General features: G+C 44.6%; 2 protein-coding genes across 2 annotated transcripts; one reads left to right on the forward strand and one right to left on the reverse strand.

Annotated features, from left to right (window-relative positions):
• Positions 1-6,160: 6,160 nt before the first annotated feature.
• On the reverse strand, positions 6,161-8,772 carry LOC141620767 (uncharacterized). Its single transcript, XM_074437554.1, has 8 exons — positions 8,617-8,772; positions 8,254-8,524; positions 8,090-8,177; positions 7,165-7,404; positions 6,808-6,928; positions 6,537-6,716; positions 6,399-6,455; positions 6,161-6,316 (listed from the first exon to the last, which is right to left on the reverse strand). Exons 1-8 carry the CDS (start codon positions 8,770-8,772, stop codon positions 6,161-6,163), a joined length of 1,269 nt encoding a protein of 422 aa, XP_074293655.1.
• A 15,648-nt stretch (positions 8,773-24,420) lies between these two features.
• On the forward strand, positions 24,421-26,435 carry LOC141620768 (uncharacterized). The gene is made up of 3 exons (XM_074437555.1): positions 24,421-25,306; positions 25,401-26,279; positions 26,377-26,435. The coding sequence occupies exons 1-3, from the start codon at positions 24,421-24,423 to the stop codon at positions 26,433-26,435; spliced, it is 1,824 nt and encodes a 607-aa protein (XP_074293656.1).
• Positions 26,436-26,623: the final 188 nt, after the last annotated feature.

The following is a 26,623-nucleotide window of genomic DNA, read 5'->3' on the forward strand; positions in this document are numbered from 1 at the left end:
GCCGAGAAGGTAAACTTCAAGGCGTACTCAAACTCGTCTCCGTTAGGGCTGGTGATAAGGATGCCGCTCCGAGCCGTTCGCCGTGGAGGACCCGTCGGTATACACTTCCCACACACCGGGATGTGATTCTTCTTGATATGTGCACTCAGCCAGGAAGTCTGCAAGCGCTTGCCCCTTTATCGAAGGCCTCGGCTTGTACTGAATGCCAAAGCCGGAGAGCTCCACCGCCCATTTGATAAGTCTGCCGGATTTTTCGAATTTTTCCAATGCTTTCTCCAATGGCTGGTCGGTTAAGACCGTCACGGGATGTGCGTCGAAGTAGGGTTTTAGCTTCCTTGCGGCAACGACGACGGCGAAGGATGCTTTTTCGATCAGTGGGCAATTTCTTTCGGCGGCCAGCAGTGTATGGCTGATAAAGTAGATTGGGTATTCGCTTATTTTCTTCACGACGATTACAAGACCGACCGTGGCCGAGGTAACTGCTAAGTATAGATATAGCGTCTCCCCCAGCGTCGGCCTAGACAGGGTCGGTAGTGTCAGAAGGTGGGCTTTCAGTTGCTTGAAAGTCGTGCTCTGTTCCTCCCCCCAGCTAAAGTTTTTATTCCCTTTCAGCACTTTAAAGAACGGAGTGCTCTTGTCGGCCGACCGAGAGATGAAACGGGCGAGAGCCGCCATCCTTCCGGTCAGCATCATAACCTCTTTTCGATTTCTCGCATCCGGTAGGTCTAGTATTGCTTGGACTTTCTCTGGATTGGCATCAATTCCCCTGGCGCTGACAAGCACGCCGAGGAACTTGCCGGCCCGGACACCGAAGTTGCCTTTCATTGGGTTAAGCTTCATCTTATATTTCCTTAGTGAACAAAATGTTTCGCTCAAATCGGCTAAGTGCTCGCTGACAGACTTGCTTTTTACAATAGCATCGTCGACGTAAGCCTCGATGTTTCGCCCTTTTTGATCTTGGAACACTTTGTCCACTAGCCTAGTGTAAGTTGCGCCAGCGTTCTTCAAACCGAACGGCATCATTTTATACATGTATGTGCCGTTACCGGTGATGAATGCGCACTTAGGCATGTCTTCCTCGGCCATGAATACCTGATGATACCCTGAGAAGGCGTCTAGCAGGCTTAGCATAGTGTAGCTTGCCGTGGCGTCAATTAAACTATCTATTCGAGGCAAGGGATAACAATCTTTAGGGCACGCTTTATTAAGATTGGTAAAATCAACACACATCCTCCACGCCCCTGACGATTTCCTCACCATTACAACATTTGCTTGCCACTCAGGGTAAGTACAAGGCGTGATAAAGCCCGCCGCTAATAATTTGTCTACTTCAGCTTTGATGGCCCCATCCTTCTCGGCCGAGGAGTTCCTCATCTTCTGCTTGACAGGGCGAGCGGTGGAGAGTACGTTCAGGTTGTGAACGATCACCTCCCGGCTCACGCCTGGCATCTCGGCGGCTGAGTATGCGAAGACATCTTTGTTCTTCCTCAGTAGGTCTAGGAGGTCGGCTCTGAATTTTGGCTCCAGGCCGACACCGACAGTTACGGTGCGCCCTGGGTCAATTTCCACTTCCTCGGTCTCGGCTCCTTCAACCATGCCGACGTTGGTGTTCATCGGATCACCCTCCTGCTGTAAGGATGGGCTCTTCCCTTTCTCTGATTTCTTCGCCACTTTGAAGGATTGCATGTTGCACCCCTTGCAGATACTTGGACATTGACTATTTCGTCTCTTTCGTCCTTTGAGACGAGCTTTTGTGCTTCCCCCGGTCTGAGACGTACATCAGTGTCAGGGCCCGGATGGACATCACCGCATCGGCCTCGTTCAAAGTGACTCGGCCTATGAGAACATTGTAGGCAGACGAACCATCAATAACCACGAACTCAGACAAAACATTTTTGGCCGCATCTGCTTGGCCGAACATCACCGGCAGTCTGATTGACCCCAGGGGTAACAGGCCGGCCCCAGAGAAGCTGTATAGCGGGTTAGCGCAGGGGTTCAGGTCTCCAATCTTCAGACCGAGATTAAGAAAGCACTCCCTGAACATGATGTTCGTGTAGGCGCCTGTGTCAATCAGGCACCTTTTGACCAAGTGGTTGGCTATGTCTAGGTGGACTACGAGCGGGTCGCTGTGCGGGGCGACGACTCCTTTGTAGTCCTTATTTCCGATGGTTATATCGGGGATTGTGGAAGCGGGGATCGCTGTTTTGGGCACAAAGTTGATGGCTTGGTATAGCTCATTCAGGTGTCGTTTGTGCCCATTAGCTGACCCACCGTTCTCGTTCCCCCCGATGACAACCTGGATCACTCCCATCCGCTGGAATACTGATTTTCTATTCGCCCCGTCGGAGCTTGTTTCTGGGCCTCCAGCTACATACATGCTGAGGGCCCCCTTTCGGATCAGCTCTTCGATGACGTTCCTCAGATGCCGACAGTTGTTGGTCTTATGGCCGGTCTGGCCGTGGTACTCGCAAAACTGGCTTGTGTCGCCGTCCCTCCTCGCCTTGGGGGGCCTTGCCCATTTCTGCCCTTCAGTCTTGCTTAGGGTAAAGACCTCGGCTGGTGATTTGACCAGGGGGTGAGACTACTGTACCGCTTTTGGGTGTATGGTCCCGAACTCCCCCCGGCGCCCGCCGAGTTCTATTTCCTATTAAATCTCTCGGGCCGTGACCTATTCACGTCACGGCGACCTTCATCAACGTTGTCCCGGCGGCTCCTCCTCTCTGGGTGCCCAGCTTCACTGTGGCCTACCCAGGTCTTGTGATAGTCCTCCACCTTTACGGCTCGGTCGGCCATCTTTCTGGCGGTGTCTAGGTTGAGGTCCTCGCATTTGATCAGCTCGTTTTTGAACTCGCCTTTCGGGAGGCCTTTCATCAGTGCGAAGGCCGCCAGTTCGGTGTTCAGGTCACGGATCTACTGAACGTTTGCTTCGAATCTCTTCACGTAGCTTCGGAGAGACTCGTCCTCCCCCTGTCGGATAGTGAGGAGATCTGATGTTTCCACGGCCCTTCTCTTGTTGCAAGCATACTGGGCTATGAAATTATCCCTCAGGTCGGCATAACAGTATACCGAGCCATTAGGTAGCCCCTTGTACCAACTCTTGGCCATCCCATGCAGGGTCGTTGGGAAGACTCGGCACCATACCTCATCAGGCTGCTCCCATACCGACATGTACGACTCGAAAGCCTTGGCATGGTCGGTTGGGTCGCTATCCTCTTTGTATGATAGGGGCGGCGACTTCGGTTTAGTCGGCACGAGACTTCGAGGACATAGGCACCGAGGGGTGTCGACCACGTGTCGAATGACACGCGGCGATCGGCTCCTCGCAACCTTAGTCCGGCTTCTCTCCATCTGGCGAGAAGGGCTTCTTGTTGTCCGACTTTGGAGAGTCGGACTTCTTTCATTTCTTCGGGGCGGGCCTCGTTGTTGCCGCGGCGACGCTGTCCTCCCGCGAGTGGGGGAAGGACTTTGGTCTCCGCCATCGGCACCACGGGCTCCGCGGCGTCCTAGCATGCCCAGCTCCTTGTATTACTCCGGTCAAGTTGTTCGGAGTCACTTTATGGGCCCTGGTCACTGTGGAGGCGCGCGCCCGTCGTCGTGACGGGGGTAACCGGCGTACCACCCATCAGGTCCAGGAATAGCTTCAATTTGGCCGCATCGACCACATGTCCCATGACAGTGACTTGGCCGGTCGGCAGCGGTGTTTCTGGCTCTCTTGGCATCCCGTACTTCACCGGCTCAGTGACTCGGCCGGTGACGGACTGCCCGATCTCAGAATTAGGGAACGGGTCATCCTGGAAGAATGCAGTTCCTTCACTCATAGTTTCTTGTTGTTTTGACATCTTCTTTAGCTCTTTGAATGGTTTTGTTTTGTTTTTTTTTAAGGGAGGTGACTAGCTTTTAGTATCTGTTTCCCCACAGACGGCGCCAATTGTTCCGGGTGTAATTCCGGAGCAGGATTATGACCACTTAAGCTTGTAGAATGACGTCGTTTTGCTTGTCTCTTCCTTTCGCTCTCTCCTGTAAAAATGAACAAACTGAGGGCTCGGCTTGGTACCGAGCGTACTCACTCCGACGCTCAAGTCAGTAAACTTAAAGAGATAAGTTGTGTGTTAACTTGGCAAAGTATATTGTAGAGAGATAAGGAAGTTTTATACCAGATTAAGATGATATTCAGATAGTTTTTGGGATCCTTTTCTCAATGAGAGAAGTGGAGTATTTATAGACGTTCACCTTTTGTCACGTAGTGGCCAAGTGGCTAGCAGGTGGAAAGACTATCTTACCCTCGGCCGAGGGACCCATGCCGGGTCGGCAGGCCCGGTTGACTTCATGCCGAGGGGACTGGGTGTGAGTACGCGGATATGCCTCTCAGCCGGCTAGTTACCGAGACCGAGGCCCAAGTGACAGGCCGACATCCCGTGTCGGTTAGGCTGCTAATACGTTGACTTGCTGTCATTTATCTTTGACCTTGCTCAATGTGTTGACTCGGTCAGCGGGTGCAGTATATGCCCCATCATAAAGAAACATTTGTAGTCCTGCAATTGAAGGCTGGAGTAGAATTGACAGCTATGGTTTTATAAGTTAAGTTTACTATATTCCTAGTTAAGTTTATATTAAATTAAATGACAGTTGTTATAAACTCAAGAACACATAAGATGACTTACTGTTTTCTTGCTGCCTTCCGTATTCTTTTCTTTTCTTCCCTGACGTTGATGAACTGCCCTTTTCCATGATTATAGTCTCAATCTAACTTCTTTCAACCCGTGTGATCCTATGAATGATTCATTAATGTAACAACTAATTTAAGGCAAGAGTTCATGTGAAATTTATAGATTAGTGAATTGGCATATGTTTTGTTATTTAATTGTAAAAGCTGGTGTGTATTAATTTATGATTTACATAATGACAGAAACTACATGGTATGGCAGTTACTTTGTAACTGTTTTTTGCCCCACTAACACCTTAACACGTTTTTTGGTGGTATTATGTATTTTAAATTCATTTGTAATAGATTTGACATGTTATTATGTTAATAGTTACTTCTTTTTATTGTATGTAAGTTGACTTTACGTTGTGTACGTAACTTGACTTGTATATTTTTTATTATGCACTAAAAATAGTGCAACATAATTTAATTGTATATGTTCGTTGTGTGAAGTTAAAAATAAACACATTAATCAAATTTTTTAGAAAATTTCAAAATTATTTTCAAAATTAGATTGGATGATCTGCAATTTAGGACGAAAGAATGCTAGAAAATGAATTTAGTTGAGTTTTGTTTGGTGGTATGTTGTTTAGTTGTAGTTTTTTTAGTTGTAATGCTTTTTTTTGGAAATCTTATTGAACAGTGTTTAAGTGCAGAAAGTAGACTTGACTTGAGCTTAAAGAAACATTAAATTAACGGAAATGATGATGGAGTTGTTTATGATCATATATTACGTGACAATAATAACTATATTAATATAATCAGCAGAAAATTTATATTTTAATGGCAGACGTTTTTTCGGTCCTATATGATACAATTTTAAATGCTGTGTCTTTCATCGTATATGATTTTATGTGTACGGGTTTTGTAAAGTAGTGTTTCAAAATGAGCATGTACTTGCATATATTTTTTCGTGTTTCTGAATTTTGTATCGTAAATTTCATATGTGCTTTACTTGGTCACATCAAGTCGTTTGTTAGCTGCATTGGCTTTATAATCTACGTGATAATCTGACTGACAACATAGTTGTCATTATTTTGAATTTACTAATAATAGTGCAACATAATCTGTGAACAAAACAAAGATTTTATATAAGTTATACTCCTGGACAATTACATAAGTTGTTGCAAGCATCATTCTGGAAAGTAATACACTTTTGGTTCTATTGTTTGCTTGCTGTCCTAGTTCATCTTTGCATTAGCCTTCATTTCCTCGTTGAAATTTGCTGCAGCTGCTCATTGGAATTTGCTGGTGGTCCAATCTTTATGCTTTGGTTGCTGCGTAGTCTACTGCAGCGATATTTCCTAGTATAACTATTACACTTGTACTAAATGACATCAAATTAAGTTCTAAAACTGAAATACATAACATAGTCCAAATAACGGTGCAAAAACATAAAGAAACAGTCAGGTTATAAAACATAGTCCAAAACCGAAAAAACACTAATAATAAAGTTTTTTAAATATCCATTGGAGCCTTTCCCATTTTGATATCTTGCTGTTTTGTTGCAGATGATTTGTCCGGCGTTTCAACCATTACCACAATACCTTTCTGTGGCGTTAACTCCTCAACTTCCCTGGCAGGTTCGTCTTCAGTCATCTCCCTCAACTTTTCCTAACACATTAAAATATTGTAAGTAAAAAGAATAAGCAGTAGGATTTCACGTAATAAAGGGAAAGGAATTTAAAAGATCAACCATCATGGAGTCAGTGTTGGTATCCTTGCTGGAAGATGAAATTGACATTGATTTTTCCTGGTGCATTAAGACATGAATTTTGTTTATGTAAAATATACAGATTGTATTGTAAAATTTAGAGTATGTAAATTCAAGAACCTTTGATGCAGCATGGATGTTTTTCCACGTAGATATTGTTGTAGGATCATCAGATAAGCATATGACACCATAGGAAAGCGATTTCTGGTCAATGTTGAACTCTTTTGTAACCCTGATTTTGACAATAAATTCCTTCTCAATAAGAGGCCTGAAATCTGGTGGTGGCACAAGGGTGAAAATCTGAAATGGAGAACGAAAATTGTTAGACGAAAATGGGAAAATGTGATAATTGATGTTCTGAAATTAATAGTAAAAATAATTTGAGGAATACATCATCTTCATCAAGTATTTGTTGGGCTGTTTTTCCAAGCAATTCCGTCATAGCATCATCCCAAATGATAAATTCACATAAGTTGCTGCCTTCATACGTCACAATGAATTTAACTTGGAACCTGTATTGAAACAAAATTGTGATGTTTTAGTTGTGTTGTTTTTGTTTGGTGTAATTTTATGTCATTTATTTATTGTACTTGTAATTTGTAGCCTCCCGAATTGCATTACATAGTATCGTGTAAATAAATAAATACCACATGTTAGGATAGTATTTTTGTACCTAGGAATAGCTGATTTCGTGCCAACCCCCTTTAAAGAGCATGGTGGTTTGTTTGGTCGTTGTTTATCACAATACCATAAACCGTCATCCTTCATTTGAACTTTTGCTCTACATTCCGTGCATGAATTGTAGAACCAACTCACACCAGATGTTGCCAATTCTACAAATGTAGCCATTGTCACATATGAACCTCCTTGAGTCAAGGTCTGAATTTCGTCTAATGACTTAATGTTTGCACTTGCGAGAATGGCTGGATGGTGAGTTGCATTCTCTGGAACACCAAACAGATTTTGGACCCCTTCAGCAGCTGAGAAACTGGTAATGATACAATGAAACTTTATCAATAATTTGGCCTGTTTTGCTTGTTTTTACTTATATTTGTACTTTTTCTGATGTGTTTTTTTGAATTTGATGATATTTAAGTTTGAGTTGCTGGAATCATAACGCAATAATTTGATGAAACTTTATCAATAATTTGAAATGCAAACAGAACAACTTTGAAAAGAAATGTTTTAAAATTTAAGTTGCTGGAATCGTAACTGAAGTTTGACATGCAAACAGAAAAACTTTAATTACCGTTGGTTGAAATGACGAACTTCAAACATATCGGGGTTGATTAAAATTTGACTTGCTCCCCATGTTGTGCTGATGCTCACTTCCCCTAAATTATATTATTGATCATATGGCATTAGATTAAACTGAAATGCTTGCGTAAAATGTATTTTTGCATTGTATAAAGTGTAAGAATTGTTGCATAAAATATGGACTATATAATCTTACCATTATAGACAGATCTTTTGATGTAGAGCAAAACCAAAGTTGGTTTGTTTTTGTTTTTGAATTCATTCTCAATTTTTGTCATTTGATCAACATAATCACCAAAAACTGTACAACACAGTTGCTCGTTCCTGAAAAAAAAATGTGTTTATAAGATGCATGTTTTGTTAAAAAAGAAGATATTTGTTTACAAAAACTACGTAATAAAAACATAGTGTATTACTCATAGTTTCCTAGAACGATTGTCATTCTCTTTGTTCCATCACCGTTTAATTTGATTGGGTAAACATGTTCAAGTTGTCCAATAACATCTGCATAGTAAGACATATGTTACTTAAAATGAATTTTGTCAGAAATTTTGGTAGAGATTAGGTGAAATATGCATACCAACATAGAGTTTATCCGGCATTGCGCCCATAGCAAAGTCTTTGAATGTGTAGAAGGTATGAACAGTATGAGGAATGTCTGGAATTGGTGCTGGTATGACCTTTGTACTGTACTCAAACCAGATCTTGCATTGATGATATGTTGCCATGTCGTAGCCGAGTCTATTGGACGAAGTATTAAATTTCCTTATCTTATACGTGTCACCTTCATTGAGCACTTCTAAGAAAATCTTCACCAAATTCTTCTTGATTGTTGCTTGTATGGTATCTCCCTGTTAACAATAATGTTTTATTAGTTTGCTACATAAATTAAACATAAATGGTGGAGTAATATGATGTAAAAATGTAAATAAGGTGAGCATACATTTTGGTCAGCAAGTATAAGTTCTACGCCTTGTACCACAGATGGATTCTTGTCCGATTTTCGTAGCCACATCCGAATTACCCGGACCTTGATAAATTCTGTCCTTGGAGTAGTCTCCTTGATGCTTGAAATTGGAATTGCTTCTTGATTTGCCATGTTTATGAATATTTTTTGATGGTGTAAATGATATAGTGTGATGTTTGGTTCTGTTTATTTTATAGAAGGCACAGACTTGTAGTTGCCCTAATTAGTGGGAAAAACTGCTGCTAACTTCTCTTTTCCACTCCTCCACTATGTTTGTAACTGAAGTAATTATTCTTCTGGAATGTTCTGTTCATGCTGGATATCTAAAAGGCCATGGGAATGTGGATTGGACTGATGTTGGCCCAAGAGTGCAAATTTGAGTTATTATCGTAAATCATAAATTATGATGAAAATTAGGCCGCTCTAATAAACTTGTTGACGCGGATTTATCTTGGTAGCCTAACATTGCCACCTTCCGTAACTGGAATGGCGGCTGTTAGATAGTTGCCGGAAATTTTTGCTCCAAGTAAATTCTCGGTGATGATTGGCGGTCTGACCAGATCTGAGAGAATTTTTTGAACTATGATTTAAATTTAAATTTTTGAGATGTAGCATTTTGAAATTATTATAATAGTTCCAAAGTTTTGGTAATTATTAAAACGGATATTTTGTAATGGTTTTTTGAAATTAATTATTTCTTTAAAGTATTTGATTATCGATATTTGTTATTTTTCATAGTTTTGGTAATTATTAAAACGAAAATTTTGTAATGCTATTTTGAAAATAATTACTTCTTTAAAGTATTTGATTATCGTTATTTTTTATTATGATATTTTATGTACATTGGCTAGTTATATGTGATATTTAACTTTATCAATACTTGTAATCATTAAGTATTTAGATTTTGTTATCATTTTGGCTATTTATATAGTTTTGCAGATTATAAAATCTTGAAATTTTGTAAGCTGTATAGCTTTTTTTTATGATTTTGCAAATTATTGTTTGGCTATTTTACTATGTAGTTTATTTGTAATTTGGTAATTATTGTAATGTAAAATGTAGTTCATTTTTGTTGTAATATAAAATCTTGAAATTTTATTTGGGTATTCTGCATAATTATGTATTACATATTGATGGGGCATATTCTGCACCCGCTGACCGAGTCAACATATTGAGCAAAGTCAAAGCTAAAAGACAGCAAGTCAACGTATTGACAGCCTAACCGACAAAGCCTGTCGGCCTGTCACTTGGGTCTCGGTCTCGGCAACTAGCCGGCCGAGAGGCATATCCGCGTACTCACATCCAGTCCCCTCGGTATGGAGTCAACCAGGCCTGCCGGCCCGGCATGGGTCCCTCGGCCGAGGGTAAGATAGTCTTTCCACCTGCTAGCCACTTGACCACTTGGCCACTACGTGACAAAAGGCGAAAGTCTATAAATACTCCACTTCTCTCATTGAGAAAAGGATCCGAAAATCATCTTAATCTGGTATAAACTCTCTTATCTCTCTACAATATACTTTGCCAAGTTAACACACAACTTATCTCTTTAAGTTACTGACTTGAGCGTCGGAGTGAGTACGCTCGGTGCCAAGCCGAGCCCTCAGTTTGTTCATCTTTACAGGAGAGAGCGAAAGGAAGAGACAAGCAACGACGTCATTCTACAAGTTTAAGTGGTCATAATCCTGCTCCGGAATTACACCCGGAACAATTGGCGCCGTCTGTGGGGATAGATACTAAAAGCTAGTCACCTCCCTTACAAAAAAAAACCAAAAGAAAAACCCATTCAGCAAGCTAAGAAGATGTCAAAGCAACAAGAAACTGTGATTGAAGGAACTGCATTCTTCCAGGATGACACGTTCCGTAATTCTGAGATCGGGCAGTCCCCCACCGGCCGAGTCACTGAACCGGCGTACGGGATGCCGAAAGAGCCAGAAACACCGCTGCCTACCGGCCAAGTCACTGTCATGGGACATGTGGTCGATGCAGCCAAATTAAAGCTATTCCTGGACCTGATGGGTAGTACGCCGATCACCCCTGTCACGACGACAGTGACGGCAACGCATCCAGAGGTTACCAGGGCCCATAAAGTGACTCCGAACAACTTGTCCGGAGCGATACAAGGAGCAGGCCATGCTAGGACGCCGGTAGAGCCCGTGGTGGCAGTGGCAGACCTAAGTCCTTCCCCCACTCGCGGGAGGACAGCGTCGCCGCGGCAACAACGAGGCCACCCCCGAAGGAATGAAAGAAGTCCGACTCACCAAAGTCGGACAACAAGAAGCCCTTCCCGCCAGAGGGAGAGAAGCCGGACTAAGGTTGCGAGGAGCCGATCGCCGCGTGTCATTCGACACGTGGTCAGACAGCCCCTCAGTGCCTATGTCCTCGAAGTCCCTGTGCCGACTAAACTGAAGCTGCCGCTCCTATCATACAAAGGGGATAGCGACCCAACCGACCATGCCGAGGCTTTCGAGTCGTACATGTTGGTATGGGAGCAGCCTGATGAGGTGTGGTGCCGAGTCTTCCCAACGACCCTGCATGGGATGGCCCAGAGTTGGTACAAGGGGCTACCTAATGGCTTGGTATACTGTTTTGCCGACCTGAGGGATAATTTCATAGCCCAGTATGCTTGCAACAAGAGAAGGGCCGTGGAAACATCAGATCTCCTCACTATCCGACAGGGGGAGGACGAGTCTCTCCGAAGCTACGTGAAGAGATTCGACGTAAAAGTTCAGCAGATCCGTGAGCTGAACACCGAACTGGCGGCCTTCGCACTGATGAAAGGCCTCCCGAAAGGCGAGTTCAAAAACGAGCTGATCAAGTGTGAAGACCTCAACCTGGACTCCGCCAGAAAGATGGCCGACCGAGCCGTAAAGGTGGAGGACTATCACAAAACCTGGGTAGGCCACAGTGAAGCTGGGCACCCAGAGAGGAAGAGCCGCCGGGACAACGTTGATGAAGGTCACCGTGACGTGAATAGGTCACGGCCTGAGAGATTTAATAGGAAACAGAACTCGGCGGGCGCCGGGGGGAGTTCGGGGCCGTACACCCAGAAGCGGTACAGTAGTCTCACCCCCCTGGTTAAATCTCCCGCCGAGGTCTTCACCCTAAGCAAGACTGAAGGGCAGAAATGGGCAAGGCCCCCCAAGGCCAGGGGGGACGGTGACGCAAGCCAGTTTTGCGAATACCACGGCCACACCGGCCACAAAACTGACAACTACCGACATCTGAGGAACGCCATCGAAGAGCTGATCCGAAAGGGGAGCCTCAAGCAAATATGTAGCCGGAGGCCAGGAGCAAGCGCCGATGGGGCGAATAGAAAATCGAGTATTCCAACGGATGGGAGTGATCCAGGATGTCATCGTGGGAAACGAGAACGGTGGGTCAGCTAATGAGCACAAACGGCACCTGAAATGAGTTATACCAGGCCATCAACTTTGTGCCCAAAACAGCGATCCCCGCTTCCACCATCCCCGATATAACCATTGGGAAGAAGGACTACGAGGGAGTCGTCGCCCGCAAATGGACGACCGCTTGTAGTCCACCCGGATATAGCCAACCACTTGGTCAAAAGGTGCCTGATTGACACAGCGCCTACACAAACATCATGTTCAGGGAGTGCTTTCTTAATCTCGATCCGAAGATTGGAGACCGAGCCCTGCGCTAACCCGCTATCTGACTTCTCCGGGCCTACCTGGTACCCCTAGAGTCAATCGAGTTACGGTGATGTTCGCCAAGCGGACGCGGCTAAGAATGTTTTATCTGAGTTCGTGGTTATTGATGGTTCGTCTGCCTACAATGTTCTCATAGGCCGAGTCACTTTGAGCGAGGCCGATGCAGTGATGTCCATCCGGGCCCTGACATTGATGTATGTCTCGGACCGGGGGGAAGCACAAAAGCTCGTCTCAAAGGACGAGAGAGATGAAATAGTCAACATCCAAGTATCTGCCAGGGGGTGCAACATGCAATCCCTCAAAGTGGCAAAGAAGTCGGAGAAAGGGAAGAGCCCATCCTTGCAGCAGGAGGGCGACCCGATGAACACTAACGTCGGCATGGTCGAAGGAGCCGAGACCGAGGAAGTGGAAATTAACCCAGGGCGCACCGTGACTGTCGGTGTCGGCCTGGAGCTAAAATTCAGAGCTGAGCTCCTACCCCTGCTGAGGAAGAACAAAGATGTCTTCGCATACTCAGCCGCCGAGATGCCAGGCGTGAGCCGGGAGGTGATCGTTCACAAGCTGAACGTACTCTCCACCGCTCGCCCTGTCAAGCGAGAAGATGAGGAACTCCTCGGCCGAGAAGGATGAGGCCATCAAAGCTGAAGTAGACAAACTATTAGCGGCGGGCTTTATCATGCCTTGTACTTACCCTGAGTGGCTAGCCAATGTTGTAATGGTGAGGAAATCGTCAGGGGCGTGGAGGATGTGTGTTGATTTTACCAATCTTAATAAAGCGTGCCCTAAAGATTGTTATCCCTTGCCTCGAATAGATAGTTTAATTGACGCAACGGCTGGCTACACCATGTTAAGCCTGCTAGACGCCTTCTCAGGGTATCATCAGGTGTTTATGGCCGAAGAAGACATGCCTAAGTGCGCATTGATCACCGGTAAGGGCACATACATGAATAAAATGATGCCGTTCGGTTTGAAGAACGCTGGCGCAACTTACACTAGGCTGGTGGACAAAGTGTTTCAAGATAAAAAAGGGCGAAACATCGAGGCTTACGTCGATGATGCTATTGTAAAAAGCAAGTCTGACAGCGAGCACTTGGCCGATTTGAGCGAGACATTTTGTTCACTAAGGAAATATAAGATGAAGCTTAACCCAATGAAATGCAACTTCGGTGTCCGGGCCGGCAAGTTCCTCGGTGTGCTTGTCAGCGCCAGGGGAATTTATGCCAATCCAGAGAAAGTCCAAGCAATACTAGACCTGCCGGAGCCGAGAAATCGAAAAGAGATTATGATGCTGACCGGAAGGATGGCGGCCCTCGCCCGCTTCATCTCTCGGCCGGCCGACAAGAGCACTCCTTTCTTTAAAGTGCTGAAAGGGAATAAAGACTTTAGCTTGGGGGGAAGAACAGAGCACGGCTTTCAAGCAGCTGAAAGCCCACCTTCTAACACTTCCGACCCTGTCCAGGCCGACGCTGGGGGAGACGCTATATCTATACTTAGCAGTTACCTCGGCCACGGTCGGTCTTCGTAATCGTCGGGAAGAAAATAAGCAGCAACACCCAATTTACTTTATCAGCCATACACTGCTAGCCGCTGAAAGAAATTACCCGCTAATCGAAAAAGCAGCCCTCGCCGTCGTCGTTGTCGCAAGGAAGCTGAAACCCTACTTCGGCGCGTATCCCGTGACGGTCTTAACCGACCAGCCATTGGAGAAAGCGTTAGAAAAATTCGAATAATCCGGCAGACTTATCAAATGGGCAGTGGAGCTCTCCGGCTTTGGCATTCAGTACAAACCGAGGCCTTCGATAAAGGGGCAAGCGCTTGCAGACTTCCTGGCTGAGTGCACATATCAAGAAGAATCACATCCCGGTGTGTGGGAAGTGTATACCGACGGGTCCTCCACGGCGAAACAGCTCAGAGCCGCATCCTTATCACCACCCTAACGGAGACGAGTTTGAGTACGCCTTGAAGTTTACCTTCTCGGCCTCAAACAACGAATCCGAATATGAGGCGGTGATAACTGGAGTCGAGTTAGCTAGAGCTGCCGGGGCGGAGCATGTTGTGTTGAAAACAGACTCACTATTAGTGACTAATCAAATCCGAGAGGAGTATGAGGCTCGAGACGATGGGATGGTAAGGTACATGGAAAGGGTAAAAGCCGACACCTCAAAATTGAAATCTTTCAAAATACAGTGCATCCCCAGGTCTGAGAACAACCGAGTCGACGCTCTCTCAAAACTTGCCAGTTCAAGCATCAAGAATGTCGTCGAACCGTGTCTTTGGTGGATATCGAAATGCTAAAAGCATCACCGAGACCGTCGGCATGGTGGGCGACATCGAAGCCGAGACGACGTGGATGACTCCGATAATGAAATACAAACTAACAAAAGAGTTACCGGAGGACCGCAGTCTCTCTCAGAAGATAAGAAGGATCGCCGCAAGGTACTTGGTGTTCGAAGGAGAATTATACAGAAGGTCCGTGATAAGACCACTCTTGAAATGTGTCGGCCCAGCCGACGCGGAGCTTATACTGACTTAGATTCACGAAGGCATCTGCGGACATCACATGGGGGCGAGAACGCTAGCCCACAAAGCTCTCCGAGCCGGCTACTTCTGGCCTACCATGCTGAAAGATTCCAGGGCCAAAACCAAGAAGTGCAAGAATTGTCGATGCATGCTCCGTGTAATACATGCACCTTCCCGAGACCCGCAACCCAGTACTTAGTCCCCTACCATTTGCACAATGGGGGATGGATTTACTAGGACCATTTCCGACGGCCTCCGGAGGAAGGAAGTACCTGATCGTCGCCGTTAACTACTTCACCAAATGGGTCGGGGTCCGCGGTACCGCCAAGACCACGGCGGCCGTAAGAAAGGTGATTTGGGAGAACATCATAACTCGTTTTGGGTTACCCCAAGTCATGGTATTTGACCACGGCCGAGAGTTTTGGAGTGACATGGTGATGAACTGGCTGGAAGAGCTCAGTATCAAATTCGCATACTCCTCCGTCCGCCACCCTCGAGCAACGGGCGGCGGAGGCGGCTAATAAAACAATACCGAACGGGTTGAAAAAGAAGGTTGAAGATCTAAAGGGAAGATGGGTGATGAACTACCGGCGTCCCGTGGTCACTTCGAACCACAAAAAACAAACAACGTGGTGGCATCCATTCCACCTAGTCTATGGGTCCGAGGCCATCCCGCTAATTGAAGCGCGGTGCGACATTTAGAACGCAAACCTTTGAACCGTCGAAAATGAGGAAGGCACGAGAGCCTTCTTAGACCTGGTCGAAGAAAGTCGAGATACGGCACGGCTCAACTTGGCAGTATATCAAAACCGAATGAGAAGAGCATACAACCGTAGGTTCCACAAAGGAGACTTAAGAGTAGGAGATCTAGTCCTAAGAAAGTCGGCCGCAACAAACAAAGGAAACATCCATGGTAAAATGACGGCCAACTGGGAAGGACCCTACAAGGTAGTGGAAGAAATGAGGCCGGGGACATACCGGCTGACAGACATGGAGGGTGTGCCTCTAATGAGCCACTGGAACACAGACAACCTTAGAAAATACTTCATATAGCGGCGGAGGTGTCCAAGACCGTTGTGGGCACCCCAACGCGTGATTATATCTAATGACGAGTGGTCCAAGTTTTCCATCAAAATGAAGAGTCCCCTCCGTAGTCGTACCAACGCCACGGCCAAAGCCGGGCAGTCACTACAATGGCAGTTGATACTCGCAAAAGCGAATAACATGCTTAGTAGACGACAGCCGGGCAGTCACTACAAATGCAGTTGATACTCGCGAAAGCGACCAACATGCTTAAGAACGTATAAGTACAGTTGAGAACGCAAATCTAGTTGCCCCGGCCAATCCGGAAGTGGCAGAGGAAGCGATCAATATGTCTATAGATACGAACGCTGTCGAGCCGTAACCTCAAATGCCTCGGCCAAAGCCGGGAGTGACGGGGAAACGACCGATACGCTAACATGTTCACAACAGCAGTTGGGAAGCGCAAATCTGACCACCTCGGCTAAGACCGGGAGTGGAGGAGGAAGCGACCGACATGCCAACATGTTTAAAAATGTTTAAGTACAGTTGAGATACGCAATCTAACTGCCTCGGCCAGGCCGAAGGTAAAAACGAAAAAGCGCTCAATATGTTAAAAACGTAAGAAGACAACTCAATGGAGAATGAGATCAAAGCCTCGGCCAAGCCGAAGGCAAATAAACAAACTTTATTGAAAAACGTTTACAAGGCAAAACAAAGTCGACGGCCGTTCCCATAGGGATAGCCTAAACACAACCTACCAAAGTTTAACAAAAAAAGAAGGTACAACAAAAGGTTACAAACATAAGACTTGAAGCGCCAAAAGGATGGCAGGGAGGAAAGGCTCAATAGTTGGCCCCCGAACAGCTGAAGCTGTCCGAAGGACCGGGTGAATCTGGTGACGACCGCCCGTCTCCCTATGCTTGTTGCTGCTCGCCACCGGCAGCAGTAGCAGCATCACCAACGGTGGGCGGCCCAGAGGAAAGCTTGGCAGCTTCACTTGTCTTTGTCCTCTCAGCCTCCTCTCTGGCCTCCTTTACCCTAGCATCCCGGGCCGCCTTCTCCGCAGCCTCCTGAGCGGCCTTCGTCGCCTTCGCCTCATCCGCGGCCTTGGCCTCCGCAGCACCAGCCTTCTCATCCAAAAGCTTGTCAAAATCTTACCACGGGAAGGAGCCTTCAGGAAGGAGCTCTTTAATCGCATCCCTGGTAGCATCTTCAGCTTGGTCCCGGTACCGGGCACACATGTCAGGGATGATGACGGTTTTCAGCATTTCAATATCCTTCTCCCTCTGAGCAAGGATAGCCTTTGTGCCCTTGTGCTCCTTCGTCTCGGCCGAATGCAGGGACTTCCATCTCTCCTTCTGCTCAACCACGGCCTTATAGCCGCCCTCAAATTTGTCTTTCTCCTCCCGCAGCTTAGCAGCATCAGCCAAGGCAGACTCAACCTTAGCTGTCTCGGCCAGGACCCCCTTCTCAGCGTCCTCCCTAAGCTTTCGCTCAGCGAGGAAGTCCTTCATGGCGGCCTGGAAGTCCTTCTTCGTCCTCTCGGCCTCCTTCTTAGAAGCAGCAAGCTCGAGCCTAAGCCGTTCAAGCGCAGGGGCAGCTTGAGCCATGACCTTTTCTTGCTCCATAATATGAGCGCCGGCTAGTTCAGCCCACTTCACCAGCCTCTTGGACAACCTTATGCCTTCCGCCCTAAGCTGGGCGGGGGAAACCTTCTGGGATGAGGAGTCGACGGTGACATTTTGATCGCCCGTCTGCACAGGCTGCTTCTCCAATTGCGTTCGGTGAGAACGACAAATGGTGACAGGCCGATCTACAAAAAACCCAGACAAAGCATCCATGTCAACATTCATTGACATGTCAGAGAGCCTGTCATCAGGAACGCCTAAAGAACCTGCTAAATCCGAGCCATGGGTTAGATCCGTACCAGTTCTGGCCTTCTTGGACAGAGGGTCGGCTGACCCCTTTTCTTTCACTGCCTCGGTAACAGCAGCAGCAGGCGTTGCTTCCTTCCTCTTATTTGAAGGAGGAGGACACTCAAGAACGGTGACGTCCTCGTCGACATTGACGACCATCTGATCCTTTTGGACTGCGGGGATTGGAGATTGAGTGGGAGTTGGCGTCGTAGCCGCCGTAGACGTTGTTTTTGGTCTCCGGCGCGGCACGTTACCGCCAATCTCCGCTTGAGTCGCCGTCACATCCATTGCCTTCATCGCCTGCTCCATAAGCTCGTGCGGGGCCGCTCTGCGATCACGTGGCGCGGCCTTAGGATGCAGCTCAACAACTCTCCCGTCCTGGTCAAGTCCCAACTTGTTTAGAATAGAGACGGAGAGATCCCGGCCAAATCGGTCTGCAAGAAAGAAAATCAACAGTTAAGCAAAAGAAATAAACCAAGGCTCAAATACAGAAGCATAAAAGCAAGGGTGGGCCTCACACCGACCCCACTCACCCTGGCCGAGGGCCGGTATGAGGCCGACGTGGCAAAGCGTCTCGTCTTGAAGGACGATCTGCGTCGGGGGCATCCATCCCTTCGGCGTGCCTACCTTCTCAGCCTCAAACAGCCTCATTGCCCGCATTTCATCCTCCTTAAGATACACCTTCTTGGCGTCCATCTTAATCTTACTACGGGAGACATATCTGTCATGCTCCCCCTGACTCTCACACCGCAAATTGACGCGGCTCTGGAAGGACCGGGGCAGTGGATAGTCCTCCGGAACCTCGACGTATACCCACCGCCCCTTCCATTCTTTGCAAGACGTCAGCTTAGAGACGGTCACGTAACCCGGCTCCGTCTGCATGCTGTACCACCCCGTGCCACCTAGGGTAGTCTGCCGAAGATGATGAAGCCGGCGGAACAGGTTAACCGTTGGGACCTCCCCCTTAAAGAGACAAAGCCACACGAAGCCAATAATCGTCCTGATGGCCAACGGATGCAGTTGTGCCACGGCGACGTTCATGGCTTTGATTATGGCCGCGACATGTTCATTAAGAGGAAATCGGAGCCCATACTCCAGATGTCTGATGTACACGCCGATACAGCCTTCGGGAGGGCAACAGACTGCCTGATCACCCTCAGGGACAACAATTTTATACCCCCTGCCGAAGGAGTAATGGTCTTAAAAAAGATCAGGCCCGGAACAACTAGCGAACTTGTTCGTCCAAACACGATCAGGATTGATCGAACAGGCTTCGCCGTGCCACGAATAATGCGGCCTCTCTGAGTCGGAATGGGTCCTTTCATCATCATCATCATCAAAAACCTCCAAAAATTTCTCATCAACTTCAGGAGAAGGCGACAAGCGCCCCCCGAACCCTATCGGGATGACAACCAGTGGCTCCTGTTCATCAGGACGGTTCGCCCCCCGGCGCAGAGGTACTGGGTTGAGCATCAGCAGAAGACATGGTGACAATAAATACTTAACAAATAAAAGTTGGAAAAATTTGTTTGTTTACCTTGGAAGAAAGTGTTATGCCGAGTAACGCTTCGAAAACTAGAGAGAAGTTTCTTCGAAAAAAACAAGAGAGAGGAAATTTTTTGAGAAAATGAAGTTTGATGGCCAAAATGAGGGGCTAACTGCTCAATTTATAGGGCAAAGCCCATTCGGTGGACCAATCAGAGCAAAGCCCATGAAGCGTCCACCAATCAGCACCAGGCCACGTGTCGAGCATGCAGCCACGGAATATCAATCGACACACAGTGACAAATCTTCTTCGACACGCTCCTTGGTATCTACTTGCCAACGGCCAGCTGATCAACTAAGCTTGGCAGCACCGGCCGGAGGCAATCAAGAGCACACGGCATCCTCAACCCTGCTCTCGGCCAGCGCCATTTTCTTTTCCACATTGGATGTCCATTACACAACCATGTGGAGGGGGGATATGGTACGGCCTGAACAGAACAAAGCCGAGGAAGAAGTTCAACATGCGCAGAATACGCTCAACACTCATCGAAGGTCCATATCACGGCATAGACTACGCTGGGGGCAAATTGATGGGGCATATTCTGCACCCGCTGACCGAGTCAACACATTGAGCAAGGTCAAAGATAAATGACAGCAAGTCAACGTATTAGCAGCCTAACCGACACGGGATGTCGGCCTGTCACTTGGGCCTCGGTCTCGGTAACTAGCCGGCCGAGACGCATGAAGTCAACCAGGCCTGCCGGCCCGGCATGGGTCCCTCGGCCGAGGGTAAGATAGTCTTTCCACCTGCTAGCCACTTGGCCACTACGTGACAAAAGGTGAAAGTCTATAAATACTGCACTTCTCTCATTGAGAAAAGGATCCCAAAAACTATCTGAATATCATCTTAATCTGGTATAAAACTCCCTTATCTCTCTACAATATACTTTGCCAAGTTAACACATAACTTATCTCTTTAAGTTTACTGACTTGAGCGTCGGAGTGAGTACGCTCGGTACCAAGCCGAGCCCTCAGTTTGTTCATTTTTACAGGAGAGAGCGAAAGGAAGAGACAAGCAAAACGACGTCATTCTACAAGCTTAAGTGGTCATAATCCTGCTCCGGAATTACACCCGGAACACTTTATGTTCAAACCTGAAATTTAGAGTAAAACGATATTAGTATAAGACAAACTCATGTCGCTAAGGTCAGGTGGAAACCGATCTGGGTTAAGAGGTATGTGGTTATAGTTAGGCAAAACACATGTTGCTCAATTAAGGTAAACGCATGTGAATTAGGATTTCATGAATCATTTGACTTCATTAAATTATTAATTGTTTTTAGTACATATGTCATTATTGATTGATGAATTCATGCAAAGAAAACGCATAAATTGCAAACTGAAATAAAAAACCATGTTGGTATGGGTCGTGTCGGGTCAACCATGTTGGTATGGGTCGTGTCGGGTCAACCATGTTGGTATGGGTCGTGTCGGGTCAACCATGTTGGTATGGGTCGGGTCGGGTCAACCATGTTGGTATGGGTCGGGTCGGGTCAACCATGTTGGTATGGGTCGGGTAGGGTCAACCATGTTGGTATGGGTCAGGTCGGGTCAACCATGTTGGTATGGGTCGGGTCGGGTCAACCATGTTGGTATGGGTCGGGTCGGGTCAACCATGTCGGTATGGGTCGGGTCTGGTCAACCATGTCGGTATGGGTCGGGTCGGGTCAACCATGTTGGTATGGGTCGGGTCGGGTTAACCAGGTTGGTATTGGTTTGGTCGGGTCAAACCATGTTGGTATGGGTTGGGTCGGGTCAAACCATGTTCATATGGGTGGGGTCGGGTGAACCCATGTTGGTATTTGTTGGGTCGTGTCAAGTCATGTTTGGTCAGTGTCGGGTCGGGTCGTGTACACCTGGTTGTGTTGGGTTGCCCCAGGCCAACCCATGTTTGGGTTGGGCTGGAATTGGATAAACTCAAGTCATACCCGAATTGTGTTAAGGTACAACCCAATTTAAAATGGGCACGGTCAGACTTGATTGGATTGGGCTAGGTGAAATATAATTGTGTTGGGTCAAATGACATATAATTGGGTTAGGTCACATGCAATTGGATTTGTACACGGTACCTTCCTCGGGTCGGGTTATAATCCTCTAGATTGTGCTAGAGATTAAATTAAAAAAAAATAATTAATTGAAACGAAATTGTGCATTAACTTAACCAAAAAACCAATTGAATCAAAAAGTAATTTCACTCACTTTTTTAGGGTTTTTATAAGATGAAAATCAGCCTAACTCAATGAATATCTTCAAATAAAATCAATAATATGACACAACAAATTAAATTAACAATATAGTTAAATCCAGTAATTAAAAAATCCATATGTGATAACCAAAATTATAACCAATACTGACATCCTAGATCGGTTCATTGCGAACAGAAAAATCAACAAAAATAATCACACATTCGTCGAATTTTTTATTTTAACAATTAACATCAATAAACCAAATTAGATTTTTCCGACTATTCAAATCTGCATAAAAAAAATATTTATTAAAAAATAAACATTACTTTGTTTATCATAGATCTACTTATTTATCACCTAAAAAAACTTAGTATTTAATATAAAAAACACCTTAATTTAACATAGTGGAATAACATTTTTTTAAATCAACAAAATAATAAATCTCATCTTTGAAAGCATAGATCTACATATTTTTAACCTAAAAACGCTATATTACATAATAATCACAAATTAATTTTATATACTCTCTGAAAATAGGACCCTATTTTTGTGGTAAAAAATAGGACCCTACTTTGAAGCTATAATCTCGGAATTTAAGCTTCCATATCACAGTAGCTTATATTTTTTTAACAATCGTTTCATGCTATTTCTATAAATTTATATGCATGTCACTAAAAAGAGGGGGAAATTAATTATGTGTACCTTTCATCAACAATCTTGGCCTCCATTTTTCACCGGACTTGCATTCTTCACCATGAAATAGTCTTCGTTGATCTTTAACATTCCAGGATGATCTCCGTCTTTAATCATTTGAGGACGACTTTCCTCTTTAATATTTTACGACTTACTTAATCTGTATTCATTTTTTACGGATCTTTTTTTTTGCAAAACCTATGGTCCGGGATAGAGGCGGACGGAATGAGGTGATGAGATGTTTATTGAGAGGATGTAGTAGGTGGAAAGATGATGATGACTGAAAGAATGAAGAGATGAATGGCGGAATAGGATCTTCAATGGCGGATTTATGATTTAGGGAGATGAGGGTAGGTGAAAGAAGAGAGATGAGGGGTAGGTGAAAGAAGAGAGATGAGGAGGGGATGAAGGTAGGTGAAAGAAAGAGATGAGGGTAGGTGAAATAAGAGAGACGAGGAGGCGGAATTTGTGACGATATTAACATGCCTGAGGCCTTATATAGTAGATGTTTAGGGTTTAATATGGGGTCAGCATATTCTGGGCTGTGTAAAAGCAAGCAATTATACAGCCCATTTGTTATAGTCCGAACCATTATAATCCATATCATATAGTATTTGTAAGAGAGTTGACTCGGTTTTTTTTATTTCATAAACGCCTCATATTTTCATATTAACATTTTTGCTTTGTACTTTCTCATTTGTATAATTTCTCATTTAATTTATGTTTGCACATTATAGTTGATTCGAGTCAACCGACAAGACAAGATATTTATGATTCAAGTCAACAACCAATGTCAAATACCCGTACGCCGCTCTCTGACATTACAAATGGTACATCGCTATTTTTTTTATTTTTACAATTTCTTACGTTTTAATTTTAATTAACGAAAAACATTTTAAATCAAACCTCTGCAAATTACTTTTCTAATAAATGTTTTTTTGAAAAACTTGCAGTTTCTCGAACCGCAAGTCAAAATACGAGAAGACATGTACGTGAACAAAACTCAATCACATTACGATCAAGTAATGTAATTTTTAGCCCTATCTCATCACCTCCCGATGCTCCCATTGTAACGCCTGCTCAGTTACGGGCGAAGACGGCAAGAGATAAAAGGAAAACGTTTTCAACTAAAAAACGTACTGGTAATGTTAGTCATGTCTTTTCTCAATTCAGTCCCCCAACTACACCGCTTAGCTCCACCGCTACAGGTATATATCTATCTCTATATGTTATATATCATAGTTTGTCATGTGCAATATCATATTCCTTCATAATTGTTTTTAATAACATGATTTAGGAGAAATATGTAGTCCAACAGATGTGGTTGAGCGATTGGTAAGAGATCTATGTGCCGAGTATGGTGAATCTTTAAATGAAGTTCTTCCTTCTATAACTCCAAATGAAGAAACCTCATGTCAGTATGTAATAAATTCATCCTTTTCACTTGGAGAATGTTCACGAACTCAACAAACCTCATCCGTTGACTTAATTAATGATAGTAAGTATATTTTCAAACTTATTAATCCGACGTCAGTCATTAACTGAATTTCTATATAATAATTATTATGTGCCACATATTAACGTTTAATTTTTTTTACAAGATTGGGAAGGATATTGGGACATTGGAGATCCAGATTATGAATGTGAAAAATGTAGGGCGCAAATGTGGTTTGAGGAGAGAAAACAAAAAAGTCGTGGTACAAGACGTCCAAAATTTTCACTATGTTGTTCGGACGGCAAAGTTGTTCTCCCATACTTACATGAGCCACCTGAAATCCTTAAGTCTCTTTTGAATGGACATCATCGGTTAAGCAAGCATTTTAGAGAAAACATCAGAGGTTATAATTCCATGTTTTCCTTTACTTCCATGGGTGGTAAAATTGATCATTCCATCAATCAAGGTAGAGGTCCTTACACTTTTCGGATGGGAGGTCAAAACGTTCATCGAATAGGTACTTTAGTCCCGCCTGCAGAGTCAAGTCCTAAGTTCTGTCAATTGTATATATATATGACACCGAAGAAGAAGTTTATAATCGTAAAACCGCCATCAGGTATTTATATTAATTTCTTTTTTATGTATTGTCGAAATTCATTCAATTTGATTCCATTTTACATTATAATTATCTATTCTTATTACAAAAATCTTCAATTAATTTGTGGTGCTTTTAAAAATGCAGTCCCAACGATCCCTCTAGGTTTAACGATGATCTTATTCGGTTGTTAAAAAATATGATTGACCAATACAATCCTCTTGCTAAGCTGTTTAGAATGGTTAGGGATAAATTGTCTATAGATAAAGACAGTGAAGTGAGCATCAGACTTATTTCCAGAAGAGAAAAAGATGGAAAAACATATAATCGTCCAACGGTTTCGGAGATTGCGGCTTTGATTGAAGGGGATATCGGTTCAAATATGGAGAAAAAGGATATTATTGTTAAGAAGTCATGTGGTGGTTTGCAACGGATATCTGAGTTACACCCTCTATACACTCCACTCCAATATCCTTTGTTATTCCCATCCGGGGATGATGGGTATCGATTGGGTATCCAACACGGTGAAGCTTCTATTGGGGTCAGCACAACCGAGCAACCGCGTGAAGAAACAACGTGTCGGGAGTGGTTTGCCTATCGTCTACAAGACAGATCACCTGATATTGAATTTCCAACGTTGTTACTATCTGGAAAGGCATTTCACCAGTTTTTAGTTGATGGTTATATGATGGTTGAATCGCATAGGCTCAATTACATTCGTTTTAACCAAGAACGACTTCGGTTAGATAATTACAAGAACCTTTCAAATGTTGTTGGGAGAGGAGACATCGAGCCATCTTCTGTCGGTGCTCGGTATATTATCCCTTCGAGTTTCCCAGGTGGTGACAAGTGGAAGAAAGTGAATTATCTCGATACCATGACTATTTGCAAGTGGTTCGGTTATCCTGATTTATTCATTACATTCACGTGTAATCCCAAGTGGCCGGAAATAGTTCGATTCGTTACTAAAAGAGGCTTGAGATCGGAGGATCGTCCAGATATTTTATGTCATGTCTTCAAAATTAAGCTCGATGAGTTGATAAGAGATTTAAAAGATCGACACATTTTTGGAAAAGCTAGAGCAGGTACTCATTAAAGTTAACCGTTTCATTAAAAACATAATTTATTATTTAACAGTACCGTATATAATCTCATGCATTTCAAATATTTATTTTCCAGTGGTATATACTATTGAATTTCAAAAATGTGGCCTGCCCCATGCACATATACTATTGTTCCTACATCGAGAGTACAAGTTCCCTGAAGCAGCAGATGTCGACAAAATAATTTCTGGCGAGATTCCTGATCCGATTAAGGAGCCTATCTTACATGCTGCTGTTTGTGAGTACATGCTCCATGGCCCATGTGGTAAAGAAAAGTTATCATCACCGTGTATGGTCGGGGAAAACTGCTCAAAACATTACCCAAAGCCGTGTACTGAAAGAACAACGGTTGACGGTGAGGGTTATCCTATATACAAGAGAAGCAAGAAAGGAGTTACGGTGAAAAAGGACGATGTACCTATCGGTAACGAATTTGTCATTCCATATAACGCTCAGTTGTTATTGAAATATTGGGCTCATATCCACGTCGAATGGTGTAATCAATCTCGATCGATTAAGTATCTCTTCAAGTATATTAACAAGGGCTCTGATCGAGTTACGATGCAGTCCTCTTATATGCATCGCAATGAGGACGATCCTGGTCGATTTGATGAGATAAAGAGGTATTACGATTGTCGATATTTATCCGCGTGTGAAGCTGTATGGAGGTTATTTGGTTTTGAAATTCATTATAGGACTCCAGCTGTTGAAAGGTTGCAGTACCACCTTCCGGATGAGCAGCCTGTTGTTTTTGATGATGATGATGATTTCATTGATTTTGTAGATAAATCATCGATGGGAGTATCGCAGTTCTTGAATTGGATGGCCTGCAATAATTCTGAACAACGGGATATGCAGATTGCAAAAGAATTGTTATATTCTCAATTCCCAACTAAATTTGTTTGGAAGAAGAAGGAGCGCCATTGGAGCCTTAGAAAAAAAGGGTTTACGATTGGTAGGTTGGTTCATGTCCCACCGAAGTGCGGAGAGCTGTATTTTATGAGAATCATGTTGAATCATGTTAAAGGCCCCAAGTGTTTTGAGGATATTAGGACCGTCGACGAATATGTCTGTCCGACATTTAGAGAAGCGTGTTACAAATTGGGCTTAATTGGTGATGACAGAGAGTATATTGATGCGATAAAACAAGCTGCAGATTGGGGGTCTGGATTCTACCTTCGGAACCTTTTTTCGACTTTATTACAGTCTGGTACATTGTCTATGCCGACCACAGTTTGGGAAGAAACCTGGCAGCTTCTTTCCGACGATATACTTTATAGGCAACGCAAACTTCTTAAA

This window comes from Silene latifolia, chromosome X (assembly GCF_048544455.1).
Source record: "Silene latifolia isolate original U9 population chromosome X, ASM4854445v1, whole genome shotgun sequence".
Classification (NCBI taxonomy): domain Eukaryota; kingdom Viridiplantae; phylum Streptophyta; class Magnoliopsida; order Caryophyllales; family Caryophyllaceae; genus Silene; species Silene latifolia.

Excerpts from the sequence above, each read along its gene's own strand:
- LOC141620767 (XM_074437554.1), bottom strand. The coding sequence starts at position 8,772 with ATGGCAAATCAAGAAGCAATTCCAATTTCAAGCATCAAGGAGACTACT. Across the intron at positions 7,405-8,089 it reads ATCGTTCTAGGAAACTATGA|TTTCTCAGCTGCTGAAGGGG; the intron begins GTAATACACTAT and ends TATCATTACCAG. Across the intron at positions 6,317-6,398 it reads CCAACACTGACTCCATGATG|GAAAAGTTGAGGGAGATGAC; the intron begins GTTGATCTTTTA and ends TTAATGTGTTAG.
- LOC141620768 (XM_074437555.1), top strand. The coding sequence starts at position 24,421 with ATGATTGACCAATACAATCCTCTTGCTAAGCTGTTTAGAATGGTTAGG. Across the intron at positions 25,307-25,400 it reads TTTTGGAAAAGCTAGAGCAG|TGGTATATACTATTGAATTT; the intron begins GTACTCATTAAA and ends TTTATTTTCCAG. Across the intron at positions 26,280-26,376 it reads AAAAAAAGGGTTTACGATTG|GACCGTCGACGAATATGTCT; the intron begins GTAGGTTGGTTC and ends TGAGGATATTAG.